The 19,275-nt window shown below is 40.6% G+C and overlaps 1 protein-coding gene across 1 annotated transcript; it reads left to right on the forward strand.

The window, feature by feature from the left end:
* Positions 1–1,248: 1,248 nt before the first annotated feature.
* LOC110621481 (wall-associated receptor kinase-like 20) lies at positions 1,249–17,610 on the forward strand. Its single transcript, XM_043959395.1, is given in 7 exon segments — positions 1,249–1,500; positions 1,633–1,905; positions 1,960–2,045; positions 2,287–2,345; positions 2,527–2,988; positions 17,013–17,333; positions 17,336–17,610. Coding segments are annotated over 7 exon segments (1,728 nt in total).
* Positions 17,611–19,275: the final 1,665 nt, after the last annotated feature.

The raw sequence follows: 19,275 nt of genomic DNA on the forward strand, positions 1-19,275 counted from the left end.
GATTCAAGTCTCTTCATGTTGATTTGTTTATACGATTGCAAATAACTCTTGTAATAGTCAGTTGCTTACTTAATGTGGAAAGACTTTTCACGTCAGCAAAGTACGGAAAATTAAAATTGTATATAATAACTAACCCGAAATTATTAAATAAATTGGATTAACTATTTTGAATCAAGTGAAAAGTGGGTTTAAAAGTTATTTGAGTCAGTTTGGATTAGACTGTTTTAATTGGTATCAGAACCACCCTAGACTAAAAAATTTATGCAGAGCTAATGGGACTGCGAGGGCGAACTACAATACTCAAGAATTTGGTTCTGACTTAAAAATTATATCTGATTCAGTTGCAAGAAGGACGTCGCAAATTTAGCGAAAAAAGTGTCTTAAGGTGGGAATATGTCCACATCGGCAAAATACGAAAAATTACAATTGTATATAATAACTTACACGAAACTATTAAAAAACGGGTTAATCATTTTAAATTAAGTATAAAATGGATCTAAAAGTTATTTAAGTCAATTTAAACTGAATTGTTTCAATTTTGGATGTGATTGCTTTTGGTGGAGTACTGATTTGGTTATCGTCATTGCTTTTATGTGCATTTTAGTTTCTATGTAGACATCCGTTTGTTTGGGTGTTTTTCTATTTTAATCTGTTATTTGTCTATTGTTTTTTCTATATTTAATGTATGTTGTGTTTTTGCCGTGGTGGAAGTGGTGGCGGTGGCGATGCCGGCAGCTTTCAAACAGTTTAGGCTAAGGCTGTTTTTCTGGGTTTATGGATTATGCTTCTAGATTTTGGGTTGGGCTTCTGTCATAGAATTGTGGACTAAATTAGCTAAGTCTAGGCAATTCTTCCTTTACTCCAATAGGTTTTTAATGCAATTAATATTGTATGATAAAAAAAAATGATCAATTATATATGCTGACCTTTTATAGTCATTATAAAGTTTTGTATAAAAGTGGTATTACAACCATATATTATGGTGAATTTTATATAAATTCTACGTTAATATATAATATAGAACGGTTATTTTATATTTTTATTTTCCATATGAAGAAATTTATTGCTTTATAAATATAGTTAGCTAGGTTACTTGTATAAAATCATTTAATAGCTTTATTAATTAGAAGTCTTCTATCTTTGCTTCTGTGGCCTTTTTAGTCAAGTCTTGTAGCAGGGCTAGCCCCCAGTGATTAACCTTATCAATTCTGTTCTTCGCCATTACAAATTCAACTAGCTCGCTCCCTAATGGAGACCGTAATGCTGCTAATTATGTTGATTCTTACAGTGGCAATGGTATCGTGCAGCAGGCACGTAATAGCCAAGCCGCGCTGCCCTAACTGCGGCAGCACTCCGGTGCCATACCCACTTAGCACAGACCCAGGCTGCGGTGACCCACTCTACAGGGTTAGCTGCAAAGCAGGCAAATTGTGGTTAGATGCCCTAAATGAATCCTCCTACCTCATCGCATCCACCAATCCTTTAACTCAACGGCTAATCGTCCGGCCTCCGGGCTTCACCAACAACACATGCATGTCAGCTGATTTTCGTAGCCAAGGCATTCACCTAGACAGCAACCTTCCCTTCAACATCACTAGCAGCAATACTATAATTAACATGAACTGTTCTGAGTCGGTTATCCAACTATATACAGCTCGGAATTGTTCCTCAACTAGCAGATGCCATGACTACATCAGAGAAAACGCAATAGCCAAAGCTTCCTGTGGGATCACAACCACATGTTGTTGGTTTACGACTGGTGGATCTGCCAATGAATTCTCTGTTAGGATTCGTGAGGACAGGTGTTCAGCGTACCAAAGTTTTGTGAATTTGGATTTGGCGTCGCCAGTGAGCAAGTGGCCGGAGCCTGGATTGGAGGTGGAGTGGTTGTTGCCTCGGGAACCTGTGTGCGAAACGGCAGTGAATTGTCAGTATTTGCGAAATTCTATGTGTTTGCAGGATCCAATCAGTGCTGGAAAGAAAAGATGCTATTGCCGTGCTGGGTTCCGTTGGGATCCCATCAATGGAGTATGTCTAGTGGGTCAGTAGACTTCTTCTTCTTCTTCTCTAATCTCTCTGCTACTATAGAACTCGAGTGCAATGAGAAAAGTTCACACATCTTAGACGTAAATTTCTTCTAAATCACATCTAAGATGCATACAGAGTTTCAAAAATTCAAAATTTAACTCTTACTAAACTGAGAGATGAGTTCAACTATCAAAATATTAAGAAATTCATGATTGATAAAACCACAACCTGCTTCTCTTTGGAATGATTTGCAGACAGGAAGTGTCAAAAGGGAGGGTCTTGCCATCGACACAAGAGAAAAACCCCACTAATTGCTGGTACGTGTTACCTCCTAATTACATTTGTTATTAAACGATTGATTATCAAATTATAAATAAAGACTGAATTCAATATCCTAGTTAAGGTATTCCAATGTAGAAGCTTATATTTAGTAGATATGAAGTCGATTCTAATTTGAAGCAATTTATTCTAAATTAATTGTTACTTATCAAGGTTCAGCCCTTTCTGCGGGTGCAATGCTTCTTGGAATCTCATTTACTGTTTTAGTATACAAAAACAATCGACGAAGAAGAGGAGAATTAGCCAAAGTATGTTTAAGTAATGTAAGGGAAAGAATTATAAACGTCAGCAGCAATGGATTGACATGCAAAGAGATAACAAAAGCGACAAACAACTTCTCCAGAGACAATCTCCTCGGTTCAGGAGGATTTGGTGAGGTCTTCAAGGGAATTCTTTATGATGGAACCATCATAGCCATCAAGCGTGCCAAGGCTGGAAACACAAAGGGGATTGATCAAATAATGAACGAGGTTCGAATTCTATTGCAAGTCAAACATCGGTGCCTAGTAAAACTTCTGGGTTGTTGTGTTGAGCTGGAGCAGCCTCTCTTGGTTTTCGAGTACATCTCTAATGGAACCCTATTTGATCATCTCCATAATACTGGATGTTTCGGCGAAAAAAGTGTTGTAAAATTAGTTTAGCTTTCAAAAAGATTTTATGGTCATTAAAAATTTTATGATCATTGGAGATTTCATTATAATTAGAGATTTTATAGTTATTGAATATTTTATAGTAATTAAAGATTTTATGGTCATTAAATATTTTATTTATGAGATTTAAATATAATATTAAATATGACCGTTATGATTTTATTTCAAAATTCTTATAACCATATATAGCGATCAAGTTTTCTATAATAAATAACTTTCATCTTTACAAAGATATTTACTCCCCGATTTTCTACTTTGTTCTTTTTTTTCTCTGTGTTATCAGCTGGGTTATAAATCAGAGATAAATTCTTGTTGTCATGATCCTGGGAATTAAATCCAAGAAGAACATGTTTAATCCTAGGGGATCACAAAATAAATCCTTAAGGACAGTGTTCAACACGACTCAGGTTTCATTAATTTACCCAATATTTCCAACAATCTTAAGGATTTATCTTTATACAAATGGAACCAAATGTTGTTACGGTCTCTACTTCTGCACTGACCACTTCCAATGACATTATCACTGTCTCTGCTTCTACAAATGGTGGGTCTCTTCTGCCTACTGTCCTCACATCTCAAAGATTGAGAATCAAGACCTGTACCTGCTGTTGATCCAAAGTTGTATGAAATCTCGGCCTATTCTAATAAGGTATGTAGGCATACAATTATCAGTACTCCTTCTAACGATCTCTTTGATGTCTACTGTTCCTACAAGGAAACCAAGGAAATATTAGATTCAATGAAATATGGGATACAATGGAAAAATATGAAATTCAATGTACTTGAAGTATACTGCTGAGGATGTTGGCTACAAGAGCAAATCTTGTACAAATAAAAAGTGCACAAATCAAATAACAGGTATGAAAATAATAAATTTGATTTCAAACTCAAGTTTAATAATTCCATCTTTTTGAAGGAAAGGATATTGTCTTGTATGTGGTAAGCCGAGTCATGATGCACCCCAGTACAGGAAAAGAGTGATAAATGACAATTCTCCTAAAGCAAAAGTGAATTTAGTTGAAGGAGATGACATTAATTGCTGCAGTCATTTCTCAAACTTTTTTTGTAGTTAATGTGCTAGAATGGGTAGTAGATTTTGGTGCTATTGGGCATATCTGTACAAACAGAAATGTATTTACCTCCTACTTTACAGTGGGAGAAGGAGAAGAACATGTGTATTTGGGTGAGTCTAGAACTGCAAGTGTCCTTGGTAAAGGGAAAGTTTTTCTCAAACTCACATCTGGCAAGACCTTGGCACTTAATGAGGTACTTCATGTACCCAATATGAGAGCTAATTCAATTTCTGTAACACTATTGATAAATGATGGGATTAAAGAGTCCTTTGGGTCAGACAAAATTATACTGACTAAAAATGATATTTTTATTGGAAAAGGTTATTGTAATCAGAGACTCTTTATTCTCAATATTTTTTCAATAACAAATGGAATTACATCATCATGTGCTTTCTTGCTCGATTCTTTTGATTCATGGCATACTAGATTAGGACATGTTAGTGCTTCTTATATTAAAAAAATGCAATATCTTGGTATAATATCTGGCACCGGTAATATATGTCTAAATAAATGTGAGATTTGTGTAGAATCTAAGTCAACCAAAAAATCATGTTCAACTACACATAGAGAATATGAATTGCTTAGGTTAATACACACAGACTCAGGAGATTTAAAACAAACCATTACTAGAGGCGGTAAAAAATATTATGTAACCTTTATTGATGACTATTCTAGATATACTAAAGTATATTTGCTTAGAAACAAAGATGAAGCATTTGATATATTTCAATTCTATAAAGCTGGAGTGGAAAATCAATTAAAAAAAAAAGAAAATATCAGATAGAGGTGGAGAATATATTTCTTAATGACTTTTGTGAAAAAAGAAGGAATAATTCATGAATTTACTTTAACCTATTCACTTAAATCCAATGGAGTAGTGGAAAGAAAAAATAGAACATTAAAATAAATGATGAATGCTTTATTAATAAGTTATTCCTCACCTAATAACTTTTGGGGGAAGCTTTATTATCTGCTTGTCATCTACAAAATAGGATACCCTATAAGAAAACCGATAAAACACCCTATAAACTTTGGAAAGGTTATACACCTAACTTAAAATATTTAAAAGTGTGGGGGTGTCTTGGTAAAGCAATTCTTCCTGATCCTAAGAAATGAAAAATAGGTTTAAAAACTTTTGATTACATGTTTATAAGTTATGCTGAAACCTATAAACTCAAGTTTATGAGTTTGCTTTAGCTTCTATACATAAACTTGTTTTAGCTTCTTGAGACAGAATTTCTTCTATTAAAGTATTAATTGCTTTAGGTTTTATGCATAAACTTGTTATTCATCAAATGAATGTTAAAACAGCTTTAAATGTAGACTTGGAAAAAGAAATTTATATGGTTCAACCTAATGATTGTATTGTTTCTGGTCAAGAAAATAAAGTCTGCAAACGTCTTAGATCAGTATATGGTTTAAAACAAGCTCCCAAACAGTGGCATGAGAAATTTGATCAAGTTTTGTTGAATGATGATTTTATCTCTGTTGAAGTTGATAAGTATGTATATACAAAATGTATAAATGATTGATAAGTCCGTATATACAAAACGTACAAATGATGAATCTGTGATTATTTGTTCATATGCATTTACTTTTGGTACAAATTATGATATAGTTGTAAATAAAAAACTTTCATTGCCTCTAAATTTGATATGAAAGATGTGGGAGAGGCAAATGTGATTTTGGGAGTTAGAATCATAAGGAAGAATGATAGTCCAATGCTATCACAAGAGCATTATGTTGAGAAGCTTCTAAGGAAGTTTGGACATTTCAGTGTCAAACCAGTAAGTACCCCTTATGATCCTAACTGTCAATTAAAGAAAATTAGAGTCTGAATATGCACAGATCATTGGGAGTCTATTCCACTTAATGAATTTTTCACGACCTGATATAGTTTATGCTGTATGTAGATTGAGTAAGTATACACATAATCCCAGTAACGATCATTGGACTGCATTAGTCAGACTAATGAAATATTTGAGAGGTACCATGAACTATGATATTTTATATAGTGGATTTCCCGCTGTATTAGAATGATACAGTGATGCTAACTGGATTTCAGATTCAGATGAGATAAAATCCACTAATGGCTATGTATTCACTTTAGGAGGTGGTGCAATTACATGGAAATCTACCAAACAAAATATCATTGCTAAATCCACAATGGAGTCAGAGTTTATTGCTCTGGAATTAGTAGGAACTGAGGCTGAGTGGCTAAGAAACTTCAGCAAATATTCCGTTGGGAATAAAACTGTAACGACCCGAAAATCGGACCGCTACCGGCGCTAGGATCCAGATCGGCATAAGGCTGCCAGGACCCGTAGCAAGCCTGACATACCTCCTGTAAACCTGTTTAATCCCATACACGATCAACAACATACATAAAAATTTGAATTTTTCTTTACATTCATTCATTCTTTCATTCATTCACCAAACTCAACCTGTGCATGCACTATACATAACATGATCATAAACATTAACTCCTTTTTGGAGTCTCAACAGTGCCCCAATGGGGTAACATCACATATATTGAGTTTGGTTACATAAGCATCATTACAATCATGTACTCAAATGGATTAACAACAAACTGGGGTCAAGCACAACTATGAACCTCAATAGATCTCATTACATTATATTTCCATACTAAACTTATACATAACTGTACTCAACATAACATATCAATATTTTATCATGTCCACACTAACTATTACATGACCAAGACTTCATTACTCTTGCTGACCTCCTGGTCTACCCTGTACCTGCAAACCTGGGGGATTAGGGAAAGGGGTGAGCTACTAGAGCCCAGTGAGCAGAATAATAAAACATTTAAATCATATATTAAAGTCTCATGCTTTCATGTAATGCAACACATCACAACAAATCACATCAAGGATGGTATTGTCACCAATAGTCCTCTACATTCCAAAGTGCCGGGACGTAGAATGGGTCAACCAGTCTTTCTCTTAACGTAACATATCATAACATTCCAATGTGCCGGGACGTAGAATGGGTCAACCGGACTTCCATATCATAACATACCGTATCATATCACATCGCATCATATCGAGGACTAAGGATCATCCAACAGCCATCCACATCAATATAGAATTATGCAATGCAACATATTCGTGAATTCTAATGCAAAACAACCTAGGATATCACATGGCATTCATGATGCATGAACATGCTCAAAACTTTATAATTTATTCGCCTTAAAACGTAAAGGTTTATTCTACTCACCCTAGCTAGCTCTGACAATGACTGAAGCAGCTGACTCACTGCTGGGGTCCTCGGTTCCTCGGGTCCGAACCTACACAGGTGGACTCAAATGAGGGACCAAACATACTAGAATATGACTCTAAAAACATCCCCCAAAAACCCCCTAGAACACCTCAAAACAATCATGCAAAACATGCAAAGGAAGGCTGAACAGGGCACTTTCGGCGGCAGGTTCGGCAGCCGAAAGTCCCTCCAGAGCCGAAAGTCAGGCAGGTTCGGCGGCACCTTCGGCGGCCGAAAGTGCCCTCCAGAGACGAAAGTCCATTTTCGGGGGCATGCTTCGGCAGCCGAAAGGCTTGCCTCCCAGGCAGGTTCGGCGACCGAAAGTCCTTCGGCTGCCGAACCTGGTTTCTGCCAAAAGGGCAGAAACTCGGCTCACACATGCTCCCATGCCTCCCAAACCTTCAATCATGCATACCACTCAACCAAAACAAGCATAAACACATACATAAGCTCCTAGGGGCTTCAAACTATCCTAAACCCCAACTACAACACATCAAAAACAACTCAGCAACCTACATTATCCATAAACTCACCAAAAACCCTATCAACATGCATAAGCTCTAACACATGCATCCTTCCCCAAGAATCAACTTAAAACTTACTTAAAACATAAAAAGAGTTCAAGATCGACCCTTACCTCTTGAAGATCAAGAGGGGAGGCAACCTAAACTTGGAGAACGGAGGGAGAGAGCTCTTGAGTCTTCCAAGCTTCAAAACTTGATTTATGCTCAAAAATCTTCAAAACAAAGTTGCAAACTCATAGAAATCATGAAGAATGGAAGGAAGAAACTCAAAATCGGTGAGGGACGGCGGAGAGCTCACCTTGGCCGAAAATGGGGAGAAAAGCTCACCCGTTTCGGCTAAGGGACCCCTTTATAGGTGGCTGGCCAGGCCACATTCGGGGGCCGAACGTGCCTCTGCATGCATGCCATGTTCGGCGGCCGAACATAAGGTTCGGCGGCCGAACCTGGACTTCCCTCACTTATGCTTTCGGGGGCCTAAAGCGCTCCCGAAGGCATGCATGTTCGGCGGCCGAACTTGAGGTTCGGCGGCCGAACCTGAGTTTTCCTCTAAGGTTGTTTTCACATAAAAACTCATTTTCTTTCTTGCTTAAAAACATAAAACACATTAAAACATTTTATAAAAGCATGGTTTTACCCTCCTAGAGGTCTCCGACACCCGAGATTCCACCGGACGGTAGAAATCCCGATACCGGAGTCTAGCCGGGTATTACATTCTCCCCCCTTAAGAACATTCGTCCCCGAATGTTCCTCAACTAGCACAAGCAATACATAGTACATATCATACACATAGAACACATGAAACACACAAGAAACTAACCTTAGAAAAGATAAGGGTATTGCTGGAGCATGGACTCCCGTGTCTCCCAGGTGCATTCTTCCATATTGTGGTGGTTCCAAAGGACTTTCACCATCGGCATTTCCTTGTTTCTCAGCTTCCTGATCTGGGTGTCAAGAATCCGCACTGGTTGTTCAACATAGGTGAGATCTTCTTGGATCTCCACATCAGGCTCACTAAGAACCTTGCCCGGATCTGACACGAACTTCCTCAACATGTAAACATAGAAAACCGGATGGATTCTTTCCATTGAAGCAGGTAAATCCAGCTTGTACGACACATTCCCAATCTTTTGCAAGATTTCAAAGGGTCCGATGTATCGTGGGGCTAGTTTACCTTTCTTCCCAAAGCGAACCACTCCTTTCATAGGAGACACCTTGAGCAATACCAGATCTCCCTCCTGAAACTCTACCTGTCTCCTGCGGATGTCTGCATAGCTTTTCTGTCTGCTCGCAGCAGTTCTGATCCTCTCTCTGATATTGGGCACCACCCTGCTGGTAATCTCAACAAGCTCAGGGCCTGCCAAGGCCTTTTCTCCCACTTCTTCCCAGCAAACAGGTGACCTGCACTTCCTCCCGTATAAAGCTTCATATGGAGCCATCCCTATGCTAGCATGATAGCTGTTGTTATAGGCAAACTCCACCAAGGGTAGATGCTGCCTCCAAGAACCGCCAAAATCTAGCACACACATTCTGAGCATATCTTCGATAGTCTGGATGGTCCTTTCTGACTGTCCGTCAGTCTGGGGGTGGAAGGCAGTACTGAAATCCAACCTGGTACCCATAGCATTCTGCAGACTCCGCCAAAATCTAGAGGTGAACTGGGGCCCTCTATCAGACACTATAGAAATAGGAACCCCATGCAGCCTTACCACTTCACCCACATACACCTGCGCTAACTTATCCACAGAGTAGTTGCTACTGACAGGGATGAAGTGAGCAGATTTGGTCAGTCTGTCCACAATCACCCATATGGAGTCTAGTCTGTTGGATGCTGCCGGTAACCCCACCACGAAGTCCATAGCTATATTTTCCCATTTCCACTCTAGAATAGGTAGTGGGTTAAGCATTCCAGCCGGCTTCTGATGTTCCAGCTTCACCCTCTGACATACCTCGCAGGCTGACACAAACTGTGCCACTTCCCTCTTCATAGTTGGCCACCAGTAAACTCTTTTCAGATCTTGATACATTTTGGTGGCTCCAGGGTGAACACTGTACCTTGCATTATGAGCTTCCCTCATAATGTCTCCCTTTAAGCTGATGTCATCTGGTACACATAGTCTATTCCCATAGCGGAGGATCCCCTTGCTGTCAAATCTAAACTCACTATCCTTGCCTGACTGAACAGTCCTGGCGATCTTCACTAACTCTGGGTCCTCATGCTGCTTTTAAGCCAACTGTTCCAGGAACACAGATGTCACTCTCATCTGAGCTATCAAAGCGCTCGTACCAGACAACTCTAGTTGTAGACCTTCATTAATAAGCTTGTAGAACTCTTCCACCACCGGTCTCCGCTCAGCCGTGATGTGGGATAAGCTGCCTAGTGATTTCCGGCTTAAGGCGTCTGCCACCACATTCGCCTTACCCGGATGGTACTGAATCTTGCAATCATAATCACTCAGCAGCTCTACCCACCTTCTCTGCCTCAAGTTCAAATCTCTTTGACTCAGGATGTACTGCAGGCTCTTATGATCTGTGAAGATCTCACATTTTACCCCGTAAAGGTAATGCCTCCACATCTTGAGTGCAAAGATTACAGCTGCCATTTCCAGGTCATGTGTAAGGTAATTCAACTCATGCTTCTTCAGCTGCCTAGAAGCATAAGCAATCACCCTTTCATTCTGCATTAACACACAACCCAATCCCACTCGGGATGCATCACAGAACACTGTGAAATCCTCCTGACTGTTAGGCAAAGCTAACACCGGTGCTGACGTTAACCTCTTCTTAAGCTCTTCAAAACTCTCTTCACACTGGTCGGTCCACACAAACTTCTGATTCTTCCTGGTTAACATGGTCAGAGAAGCTGCAATCTTGGAGAAATCCTAGACAAATCTCCTGTAGTAACCTGCCAAACCCAAGAAACTCCTGATCTCTGTCACTGAAGTGGGTCTAGGCCAGTTAGCTACAGCTTCTATCTTCTTGGGGTCCACCTCTATTCCATTTTCCGATACAACATGCCCCAAGAATGAGATGCTCCTCAGCCAGAATTCACACTTGGAGAACTTGGCATACAAGCCATGTTCCCTCAAGGTCTGCAAAACCAACCTCAGATGATGGGCATGCTCCTCTGCATTCCTGGAATACACTAAGATATCATCTATGAAGACAATAACAAAGTGATCCAGGTACTGGCTAAACACTCTGTTCATGAGATCCATGAATGCTGCAGGGGCGTTGGTTAACCCGAACGGCATCACAAGGAACTCAAAATGCCCATATCTGGTTCTGAAAGCTGTCTTTGGCACATCCTCTTCTCTTATCCTCAGCTGATGATATCCGGACCTCAGATCTATTTTGGAGAAACAACCCGCTCTTGCTAGCTGGTCGAATAGATCATAGATCCTAGGCAAAGGGTGCTTATTCTTGGTAGTGACTTTGTTCAACTGTCGGTAGTCGATACAAAGTCTAAGGGATCCATCCTTCTTTCTCACGAACAAAACTGGAGCACCCCAAGGTGAGGTACTCGGTCGGATGAAGCCCTTGTCTACCAGCTCTTGCAACTGCTCTTTCAATTCTTTCAACTCAATTGGAGCCATCCTATAGGGAGGGATAGAGATCGGTCTGGTTCCAGGCATCAATTCTATCTCGAACTCTATCTCCCTAGCAGGTGGTAAACCTGGCAGCTCGTCTGGGAAGACATCTAAGAACTCTCTGACCACTGGCACCGAGGCGGGCTCTCTAACCTGACTGCTAAGCTCTCTCACATGAGCCAAATACCCCTGACATCCCTTCCTAAGCAACCTACGAGCCTGAAGAGCTGATATCATACCTCTAGGCGTACCCCTCATGTCTCCCCTGAAGACAACCTCTGGCCCATCCTGACCTCTGAACCTGACTACCTTGTCCCTGCAGTCCAAGGTAGCGCCATAGGTAGATAACCAGTCCATCCCTAGAATGACGTCACAATCTGTCAAATCTAGAACCACCAGGTCGGCGGACAAGCATCTTCCCTCAACAAACACTAGACTACATTGGCAGACTGACTCTGCCATTGATGGGTCACACTTGGGTCCACTGACCCATAGGGGGCACTCTAACCCAGAGACCATTAATCCCAACCTCTGAACGGCTCTCGGAGCAATAAAAGAATGAGATGCACCAGGGTCCATCAAGGCATACACATCTGAACAACCAATGACGAGATTACCTGCCACCACGGTGTTAGATGCATCTGCCTCCTGCTGAGTCATCGTGAAGATCCGCGCTGGAGCTGATGGACCTTCACCTCTGAAACCCGCTGAAGAAGAGGCTGACCCTCTCCCTTTGCCTCTGCCACTGGCCTGAGTCGTGGCTGGAGCTGCTGGCTGCGCTACACTACCTGAAACTGTCTGCTGGGACTGAGCCATAGGTACTGTCCTAGGACACTCCCGAGCCATGTGTCCCTCTTGCCCGCATCTGAAGCAGGCTGCTGTCCCAACCCGGCAAACTCCCTTGTGTGGTTTACCACACCTTGCACATACTGCATTATCCGCATCAGAGCTTGAGCCACTCCCTAATCCCAGATTGGGCTTGATCTTATTCCAGAACTTATTCTTCTTGGGCTTCCTAGTGGTGTTACCCCACTTTCTGCTGCCCGAAGCTGCTGCACTCAAGGATGAGGGATCTAGCCTTCCCCCACCCGGGGTCTTGGAACTAGAAGACTGTGCCACTGACTGTTTGACTGTCCCCTGAATGATGGCACTGGCCTCCATTTTTCAGGCCATATCCACTATGGCATGGAAGCTCTCCCTATCTGCTGACTGGATCAAGGAGGAATACCTGGAATGGAGTTTCATGATATACCTCCTTGACTTCTTCTGGTCTGAGTCAAGATTTTGCCCTGCAAATGGTAACAGCTCCAAGAATCTGTCTGTGAACTCATCTACACTCATCTCTTCTGTCTGCCTTAACTGCTCAAACTCGATCATCTTCAGCTCCCTTGAACTATCAGGGAAAGCCCATCCTGCAAACTCGTTTGCAAACTCTTCCCAAGACATGCTGTCCACCCTCGGGTTCACATAATTCTTAAACCACTCTCGGGCCTTCTTGCATTTTAGTGTGAACCCAGCCATCTGAATGGCTCTACTATCATCCGCCCCAATCTCATCTGTGATCACTTTGACCCTTTCAAGATACACAAACGGGTCATCCCCTTTTTCATACTAAGGAGCACCAAGCTTCATGTAGTCGGTCATCTTGACCTTGCTCCCTCCAGATGAGCTAGGTTTAGGTACGGGGGTTTCTGGAACTGTGGGTTCTGTTGGTGGAGGGGGAGGTGCAGCATCCCCTGGGGTAGGGTTTGCTGTACCTGGATAGTAAGGTGGAGGTGGGTACATGGGGTACTGTGGGTATGGTGGGTAGTAAGATGGGTATGGCATGTGAGAAGGGTAAGGATTAAAGCTGGGGTAATCCGATGTACCTCCCATCGAATACTCGGGATTTTGAGAAAAGGGTGGGTAGTGAGGTGGCTGAACAAATCCCGAGGCCTGGGTGCCTCCTTGAGACTCTCCCATTCCCTCTTCCGAAAAGGGTGGGTACCGGCGCTAGGATCCAGATCGGCATAAGGCCGCCGGGACTCGTAGCAAGCCTGACATACCTCCTGTAAACCTGTTTAATCCCATACATGATCAACAACATACATAAAAATTTGAACTTTTCTTTACATTCATTCATTCTTTCATTCATTCACCAAACTCAACCTGTGCATGCACTATACATAACATGATCATAAACATTAACTCCTCTTTGGAGTCTCAACAGTGCCCCAATGGGGTGACATCACATATATTGAGTTTGGTTACATAAGCATCATTACAATCATGTACTCAAAGAGATTAACAACAAACTGGGGTCAAGCACAACTATGAACCTCAATAGATCTCATTACATTACATTTCCATACTAAACTTATACATAATTGTACTCAACATAACATATCAACATTTTATCATGTCCACACTAACTATTACATGACCAAGACTTCATTACTCTTGCTGACCTCCTGGTCTACCATGTACCTGCAAACCTGGGGGATTAGGAAAAGGGGTGAGCTACTAGAGCTCAGTGAGCAGAATAATAAAACATTTAAATCATATATTAAAGTCTCATGCTTTCATGTAATGCAACACATCACAACAAATCACATCAAGGATGGTATTGTCACCAATAGTCCTCTCCATTCCAAAGTGCTGGGACGTAAAATGGGTCAACCGGTCTTTCTCTTAACGTAACATATCATAACATTTCAATGTGCCGGGACATAGAATGGGTCAACCGGTCTTTCTCTTACATAGTACCGGGACGTAGAATGGGTCAACCGGACTTCCATACCATAACATACCGTATCATATCACATCGCATCATATCGAGGACTAAGGATCATCCAACAGCCATCCACATCAACATAGAATTATGCAATGCAACATATTCGTGAATTCTAATGCAAAACAACCTAGGATATCACATGGCATTCATGATGCATGAACATGCTCAAAACTTTATAATTTATTCGCCTTAAAATGTAAAGGTTTATTCTACTCACCTTAGCTAGCTCTGACAATGACTGCAGCAGCTGACTCACTGCTGGGGTCCTCGGTTCCTCGGGTCTGAACCTACACAGGTGGACTCAAATGAGGGACCAAACATACTAGAACATGACTCTAAAAACATCCCCCAAAAACCCCCTAGAACACCTCAAAACAATCATGCAAAACATGCAAAGGAAGGCTGAACAGGGCACTTTCGGCGGCAGGTTCGGCAGCCGAAAGTCCCTCCAGAGCCGAAAGTCAGGCAGGTTCGGCGGCACCTTCGGCGGCCGAAAGTGCTCTCCAGAGACGAAAGTCCATTTTCGGGGGCATGCTTTGGCAGCCGAAAGGCTTGCCTCCCAGGCAGGTTCGGCGGCCGAAAGTCCTTCGGCTGCCGAACCTGGTTTCTGCCAAAAGGGCAGAAACTCGGCTCACACATGCTCCCATGCCTCCCAAGCCTTCAATCATGCATACCACTCAACCAAAACAAGCATAAACACATACATAAGCTCCTAGGGGCTTCAAACTATCCTAAACCCCAACTACAACACATCAAAAACAACTCAGCAACCTACATTATCCATAAACTCACCAAAAACCCTATCAACATGCATAAGCTCTAACACATGCATCTTTCCCCAAGAATCAACTTAAAACTTACTTAAAACATAAAAAGAGTTCAAGATCGACCCTTACCTCTTGAAGATCGAGAGGGGAGGCAACCTAAACTTGGAGAACGGAGGGAGAGAGCTCCTGAGTCTTCCAAGCTTCAAAACTTGCTTTATGCTCAAAAATCTTCAAAACAAAGTTGCAAACTCATAGAAATCATGAAGAATGGAAGGAAGAAACTCAAAATCGGTGAGGGACGGCGGAGAGCTCACCTTGGCCGAAAATGGGGAGAAAAGCTCACCCATTTCGGCTAAGGGACCCCTTTATAGGTGGCTGGTCAGGCCACATTCGGGGGCCGAACGTGCCTCCGCATGCATGCCATGTTCGGCGGTCGAACATAAGGTTCGGCTGCCGAACCTGGACTTCCCTCACTTATGCTTTCAGGGGCCTAAAGCGCTCCCGAAGGCATGCATGTTCGGCGGCCGAACTTGAGGTTCGGTGGCCGAACCTGAGTTTTCCTCTAAGGTTGTTTTCACATAAAAACTCATTTTCTTTCTTGCTTAAAAACATAAAACACATTAAAACATTTTATAAATGCATGGTTTTACCCTCCTAGAGGTCTCTGACACCCGAGATTCCACCGGACGGTAGGAATCCCGATACCGGAGTCTAGCCGGGTATTACAAAAACCAACACCATCTGTATCAATGCATTGTGATTGCCAAGCGGCAATAGCCATTGCAAAGAATAAAACTTTCAATGGTAAGAATAGACATATTCGTCTGAGACATAATGTGGTTAAGCAGCTGCTGAAAGATGAAACTATTTCCATTGATTATGTGAAGTTAGAAGTGAATTTGGCCAATTCTCTAACTAAATAATAGATGAAACATCGAGAGGAATGAGACTTAAGCCAGTTTGAAATTAACAGTGATGGTAACCCAACCTTTGTGATTGGAGATCCCATGAAAAAGGTTCATATGGGTAATAACAAGTCAGCTGTTAGTTCTGATAGCACTATTTATTGTTGTCCCTTTCCATGGTGTGAGAAGTGCTAGACTGCATTAATGAGAGGATGAGATGAAAACTCTTAATGATATTCATATCCCTTATGGGTGGTGTATAAATTGTAGTATACACTTGATGATATCACCTATATAAGTGTGGAGTGGAGCCGCTTCTATGAGATTGTGGCATAATCTCTAGAGCACTTATGAACTACCAAGCGCGCGCATGGCCTATTAGCGCAAAACGGCGTTGACAACAAGATCTATGGAGTGTTATGAGATTGATGAGAAATTAACATACAAAAAAGAGTTTTGGTTCATAGAAACAAAAGTTTCACCAATTACTCTGTATGTTAAGTCTTATTAATCTAGGTCTGGTTCATAGTCTAAAAGACACCAGATTCGAAACATACACTCTAAATTTCTAAATCCAGCAATGAAAATCTTTTGAAATCTGTGGGGGATTGTTGAAAAATTAGTTTAGATTTTAAAAAGATTTTATGGTCATTAAAGATTTTATAGTCGTTGGAGATTTCATGGTAATTAGAGATTTTATGGTCATTGAATATTTTATGATAATTAAAGATTTTATGGTTATTAAATATTTTATTTATGAGATTTAAATATAATATTAAATATGACCGTTATGATTTTATTTTAAGATTCTTATAACCATATATAGCGGTCAAGTTTTCCACAATAAATAGCCTACGTCTTTACAAAGATATTTACTCCCCGATTTTCTACTTTGTTCTTTCTTTTCTCTGTGTTATCTGCTGGATTATAAATCAGAGATAAATTCTTGTTGTCCTGATCCTGGGAATTAAATCCCAGAAAAACCTGTTTAATCCTAGGGGATCACAAAATAAATCCTTAAGGACAGTGTTCAACACGACTCAGGTTTCATTGATTTACCCAATATTTCCAACAAAAAGAGCCCCATTAACTTGGCATCGCAGGCTTGTCATTGCCCATCAAACAGCAGAGGGTATTGCATATCTCCACTCCTCCGCCGCACCACCCATTTATCACCGTGATATTAAATCTAGCAACATTTTGCTAGACGATGATCTCAACGCCAAAGTTTCTGATTTTGGGCTTTCCAGGCTAGCTGTGAGCGATACAAGTCACATTTCAACTTGTGCACAAGGAACCTTGGGCCATCTTGATCCTGAGTATTACCTCAATTTTCAGTTAACTGATAAGAGTGATGTTTACAGTTTCAGAGTTGTGTTATTAGAGCTTCTGACTTCTAAAAAGCCATTGATTTTAACAGACTAGACGATGATGTGAACTTGGTGGTTTATGGTAGGAAGATTTTGAAAGAAGAGAGATTATTGGATGCCATTGATCCCGTGCTTAAAGAATGAGCTAGTATGTTGGAGTTGGAGACAATGAAGGCTTTGGGATCTCTAGCAGCAGCTTGCTTGGATGAGAAGAGGCAGAATTGGCCTTCAATGAAAGAAGCTGCTGATGAGATTGAGTATATTATTAGTCTTCTTGCAGCCGATAAGGTTTCGTATAAACTCAACTAGGCAAGGAAATTGCAAATGCTTCTTACTCATTGGATAATCCAATGTAAGGGGCCTTGGAGCAAAGGAGAGCAAGCATGTCAAGTTGCAACTGAAGAGGAGAGATAAACAAGGAAAGTAATTTGAAATTCAAATTTCAAATCTCCAAGAGCATTCAAAATTAAAAATTCAAGATTCAGCTTATTAAGGAAAGTGCTAAATAAGGAAAGTGGCAAATAAGAAAAGTGCAGTCAGCAGAGCAATTTGAAATTCAAATTTCAAATCTTCAAGAATCTCTTTCCTTATTGAGGAAGTCAAATCTCAAGAAGATGCACATTCAAAATTTGAAATTCAAAATTCAGCTTGTTAAGGAAGCCAAATCTCAAGAATATATACTTGCCCCCCAAGTCTTGCACATTCAAAATTCAAAATTCAAAAGGAGGTTCCACCTCATTAATTTACAGCAAGGAAGACCAACTTGGGTAGCAAGGAGACCTAGGGCAACACTTTCAACTATAAAAAGACACATAAGGAGTCTTCCCATGCTTTTTCTACACCCCCTTGGACACAGATACGGGATTGCAAGTGGTCGCATCTCTTCTTCATCTCTTTCTTTTTTTTTTTTTTTTGGTTTTGTTTCAGCCATGAGTGGCTGAAACCTTTATTTCTAGTTGAAGATTGGTTGATACTTTAGTTGCTTTATAGATTAGGAGATCTGAACACACATTGTTTAACTTTTGTTTTTCAATATTCATGCAATCTCATACTTAATTCCATTGTTGCTTTGTTATTTTGATCAATATGGCCAATTGATTCTTGATTGCAAGGTAATAAATTGTTAATTTGGATAATTTTAAGTCCGTAATTGCTTGGATTGTTCAAACACAAGTAACTCTTGGTGTAAAAACTAAGAAAATTGAATGATCTAGCGATATCACCATGCGTTTGGGTAGCTAGAATTAGGTCTCTCTATTTCTTAATGCAATTGACAGTTGTTAGATGCCGAAGGCCCAAGGACGTTCCTTGGCAACTTGTTGATTAGTGATTGGTTAGAGGACGTTCCCTAATTAATTTATGCTTAAGGAGGGATATGGTGGTGAGAAGCGTCTTCCATCTCCATAACTAATTTATTGAATCAAACAAAGGAACCTAAGTGTCGATGATCAATCCCAACAACTGAAGTGGATCCAATTCTTCAACTAGAGCTTTTCTCATATTTGAATTCTTTTACTTTAATTGTTTGCTTTACTTTATTGCTTTCATTATTAGTTTAATTGAATCAATCTCAAAACCCCCCTTTTTGCTTTCAGTTTGTTTACTTTCAGTTTGTTTACTTGGTCTTGATAAGGAAAATAGGTAAGTATCAATTCCCTGTGGATTTGATCATTTTGCCACTATCTGCAGTTGTAAAATTATTGATAACAAAAAAGGTTATTTTTGACCGGCTTCGATAACCGTACAGTCAGCTGCTTTCCTAGCACACATTCCCTCCGTAGTCTCCACAACGTTCTCCCAACAATAGTAATTGGAGGAGGTCCCATGATTGTCAGAGGTCGCACGTCCTCCATTTGATGAGGATTAAGACAAAGGGCATCATGAACAATCTCTATGGTTTTTCAAACAGTAAACTGCTCGACAGCCTGTTTGACAAAGCCTTTGGACAAAGTGAAATTACGGGGCATTGAAGTC

The sequence above is a fragment of the Manihot esculenta genome, chromosome 8, assembly GCF_001659605.2.
Source record: "Manihot esculenta cultivar AM560-2 chromosome 8, M.esculenta_v8, whole genome shotgun sequence".
Lineage (NCBI taxonomy): Eukaryota > Viridiplantae > Streptophyta > Magnoliopsida > Malpighiales > Euphorbiaceae > Manihot > Manihot esculenta.